At 42.4% G+C, this 4,519-nt stretch overlaps 1 protein-coding gene across 1 annotated transcript; it reads left to right on the forward strand.

Annotated features, from left to right (window-relative positions):
• Positions 1-692: 692 nt before the first annotated feature.
• RPS20 (ribosomal protein S20) lies at positions 693-2,639 on the forward strand (the record flags this gene model as incomplete). The annotated part of the gene is made up of 3 exons (XM_009079565.1): positions 693-792; positions 1,983-2,056; positions 2,424-2,639. Coding segments are annotated over 3 exons (357 nt in total), but the record flags the coding sequence as incomplete, so codon positions are not given.
• Between the last annotated feature and the right edge of the window lie 1,880 nt (positions 2,640-4,519).

A 4,519-nucleotide genomic window follows, 5' to 3' on the forward strand; every position in this document is an offset into this window, starting at 1 on the left:
GTGAGCCGCGGGGCGCTCGGCCTCGTGTCCTGCCCCGCGCTTTGTGCCTTTTGTGCTGCTTGTGCCTCTCCCCGGCGCTGCCGCCCCGGCTTTCCTCCACGTGTCCTTAAGGCCTTTCTTCCTCCGCGGCTTTACCTGCGTTCTCTTTCATCAGCCCACCTCGCGCATCTTAAAGCCCAATTTATTTGCAAGCGTTTCATTGTATAAGCTGCTCGAATCTGTTTCCTGAGTGGCCGAATCGGTTTTTCAGGCCAGGTGCCCCTTTTTGTTCTGCCTGTATGAGTCCCTGCAGTTCTACTGACCAAGGCTGTGTTACTTAAGTCGTTGTGATGTTAACTTATAACATACACGAAACCTGAAATATATTTATTTTTGAGGACAAGAGGTGTTTGTCCTAGCCATATATAGGCAAACCAGGGAGGGATCTGCTTGCAGCTTCCCACCGTGAGATGCAGTTAGACACTAAAAGAAACGGCTTTCCTCAGAGCACTTAGGGTTTTGCCCTTCCTTTCTGTTCCCACCACTTCTTTCATCCCGCTGTACCCTTCAACTAGCTCTTCTGGTTAGTAGAATGATGTAATCCCATAGCTGAATTGTTTTTTTACGCTCTAGAAGTCTGTTTCTAAGAGGCTGTGGATAGTGTTAGTTGGTGCAGACTGCAGCATCTGATGATTGTACCCTCGATGTTTTAGGCGTTTAAAGATACTGGCAAAGCACCTGTGGAACAAGAAGTTGCAATTCATCGCATTAGAATTACCTTGACAAGTCGCAATGTGAAATCGCTGGAGAAGGGTGAGTGACACTTTTACTTGCGTAGCTTGTCAAGTAATGAATGATACATGTCATGTAGTGCATTGCAAAATACAGTGTTGAAACTGGCTGTAATTAAAGATGTTTGCCTGTTTGTATGTGGCTCTGGCTCACAAAGTCAAGCCAAAGTGCTTCATATGCAGGCAAGTAAATTCTGATTTAGTTTTTAATGCTATCTTGTGTTTTGAGGGTTTTCATCATGCTGACATCTTTGTCATAATGACTAACATAATAGAGTTTCTTGCTATTTTGTCACTCTTGTTATGAAGAGTTTAATATAACATTCTTGAAGAAGTTATTTAATTTTTTTAGGAACTGGCTTTGCCAGTGTTTAATCATAGAATGGAAATGTTTTATTAGTATCGCTGTTTGCAGGATCTTTGGGGTGATAACAGCTTTAGTACAGCTTAAACTTGTAGTAATGGCTTTTGCCTACTGTTGTAACATGATTTCATAGCATTATAGAATGCTAAGGGGTTGGAATGGAGCTTAAAGATCATCTAGTCTCAGACCCCCTGCTCTGGGCAGGAACATTTTCCACTAGACCAGGTTGCTCAAGGCTTTATTTAGCCTCTCTTTGAACACTGCCAGGGTTGGGGCATCCACAGCCTCCTTGGGCAACCTGTTCCAGTGTCTCACCACCCTCACAGTAAAATGTATCTTCCTAATACCTAGTCTAAATTTCCCCTCTTTCAGTTTATAGCCATTATTCCTTACTCTGTCACTACAGTTCCTAATGAAGAGTTGCTCTCCGGCTTCCCTGTAGGCCTCTCCAGATACTGGAAGGTTGCTATGAGGTCTCCACGCAGCCTTCTCTTCTCCAGGCTGAACAGCCTCAACTTCCTCAGCCCATAGGACAGGTGCTCCAGTCCCCTTATCAACTTCATGGCCTCCTCTGGACTTGCTCCAACAGTTCCATGTCCTTCTAATGTTGGGGACACCAGAACTGTACTCAGTACTCCAGGTGGGGTCTCAGAAGAGCGCAGGGTACCATGGTGTAATGCTTTATTTGCCTGTGGTTGGCTATGAGGATAATGCTGAAAATGAATGGCAGTGATCACTTCATACGCTATTCTGAGCCAACATCTTGTTTGAAATACTCATTTAAGAAAATAAGCAAATCAAATAGTCGCAAACCTGAGCTGTTGCATGGGGTTTGGTTTTTTTTTCAGTCTGTGCTGACTTGATCAGAGGCGCCAAGGAAAAAAACCTGAAGGTGAAGGGACCTGTTCGCATGCCCACCAAGGTACTGAACACTTTTCCTGTCTTAAAAGGGTTTTTTTTTGCAACTGTGTGCTTAAAACATCTATTTATTTCTTTCTTTAAAAAGGCAAGGGAAAAACAGTGCTACTAAGTTGAGGATGACCCAGTGTAAACAGATAATGATTTCACTTAGGGTAGTCCAAAACATGTTGAATGTGGAAGGGGCTTTTCTGTTCAATTTTAGTCACAATTTTTAAAATGAAATCAAATATATAGGGAAAGGAGTGTTAACATCAGTAGACTATAACTTAAGAGGTAACTTTCTAATGACATAGATACCATACAGCATATGATTGTAGATAACTCTTCTCTAGGCATCAGCTAAATACTTTGTACTTATGATCTTTCAGACCCTGCGGATCACTACCAGGAAGACACCTTGTGGTGAGGGTTCCAAGACCTGGGATCGCTTCCAAATGCGTATCCATAAGAGGCTCATTGACTTACACAGCCCTTCTGAGATCGTGAAGCAGATCACTTCCATCAGCATCGAACCAGGTGTAGAAGTTGAAGTTACTATTGCCGATGCCTAAATGATGGTCATCGTTGAATAAAGTTGATTTACAAATTTTCATCGCTGTTTGTTTCCATATGTGTGCTGAGAGGTAGCTCTGTGGGGATTTTCATGAAGGACAACATGGATCATAATCAAAACACGGTGTGAGAGGATTGTATGATAGTCAAGAGAGAATATGCTAGCTGTAAACATCACAAAACTGAAACTTGGGCATCACAGTTTCATTGGAGGTTGGTGACTGTGTGGTTGTGCAGCACATAGATTTTTAAAAATATATTTGTCATAAAGGGTTTTGTTTTGGCTGAAAACCTAGTTTATACTCAGACAAGCAGTAGCATTAAAATTTTTGTTTAGGTAAATTACCAAGTTTTAAATTCTTGTTTTTTGCTGTGCAAGATTGAACTAACACTTAGCTTACTTTGCTTTTTTTCTTCCGTGTATGTCACAGTCAAAGGATCCTAGTTATAAAACATCATCATTTGTGGTGTATACATTGAATTTAGCAAGTTTGTTCTTTAGACTTGCATGTAGGGTCACAAAACAGAGTTGTGGAACTCTAAGCTGTCCTCTCAGGATTATATTTCCATAGGAAGGATTATTAATGTGAAAAGTAAGCTTCATATATAAAGCAACAAAACAGCCATGTTCATTGTTGCTACTTAGGCCTCTCAAATTTGGTGGTGGGCTTTTTTCTTTTTCTTCTACAAACTAATCCTTAAAAGAACTATGATTAATTCTCAAACCAGCAAGACAAAGCCTGGAGTTAAATGAAAGTGGTTTCATTCAATCCATTTAAAATTGGGTTGCTGCTTCTGCTTCAAGCATAGGAGAGAACTTGAATTCTAGTTAAACAAGCACCAGTGCGGAGCTTGAGGTCCCATTTATGTTTGCTAAGACCTAAAACAGTGGCCAAAGTTTGAGTTTGCTTCAAGGGACTCAGGATTTCATTAAATGTAAAGCCTTAGAAGTATTCTGACATTCTAGTTAGCAGGCTCAAGAGCTTTGGTACAAGGGAGAAGGGAGAAACTGAGTTAATGTGCACAGATTGCTTCCTTGAGAAACCACTCACAGAACTGTGTGAACAGAGGGGAGGAAAAATCAAACACCTGTGTCTTTCTCAAAGTACATCTCTGGTAATACTCTACAAATTTGAGCTACCTGACAGATACTTCTAGCTGTAGCTTATAAACTGTATTTTATGGGATGCTTTTTATGGGGATAAATGGGTGAAGAAGTAGCACATGCGAAGCTGAAGCCCACTGACCTTTAGGTATGACTAGCTAGTATCTTTCACCCAAGTAGTCTTCCCTCTGTTTATTGCAGTAGTGCTTGACTGAAAGCACTTGGAGGATCCAGGGCTTTAACATCACATCTGTCCTTGGTTTTTCCTGTTGGTCAAAACCTTTTGTTACATCTTTGTATCAGCTTACAGCTGGCTGTACCTCTGCCTTACACGGTGCTCCTTAAATGTACCTAAATGATCCAAGTCCCATCTGTGTTCTTTGAGCAGCTGTGATTCTTTATAACCAAGTTTTTTGTGGTCCGTTGAGTGTGTATCTTTCCTTTCGCCCGTCTCAAACACAAATGCACCTTTTCCTTTGCATCTGTGTCTTGTACTGTGCAGAAGGCGCCTCCCTGTGCTGAACTGACACTCACACGGGAGGTTTTTCACTCATGACCAGCAAAGCAGATCGTTTGCCTGTGGAAGGTGATGGACCGCGGGGATCCTTCAGCAGGGAACGGGCCCGTCTCCCCGCCCACGGCTGCTAGCCCCTCCCGCTTCTGGCTTTGGCGTGACCTGAACACTCCGTGATTGTTTCCCACTTAGTTTACGACAACACCGCGGAGTGTCGAAACTTTTTACGCAACACCCACCACAACTTTATATAACTCGTTTCGATGGAAACATCGTACCCTCGTCTCGCCCCA

Source organism: Acanthisitta chloris, unplaced genomic scaffold, assembly GCF_000695815.1.
Source record: "Acanthisitta chloris isolate BGI_N310 unplaced genomic scaffold, ASM69581v1 scaffold45947, whole genome shotgun sequence".
NCBI lineage: Eukaryota > Metazoa > Chordata > Aves > Passeriformes > Acanthisittidae > Acanthisitta > Acanthisitta chloris.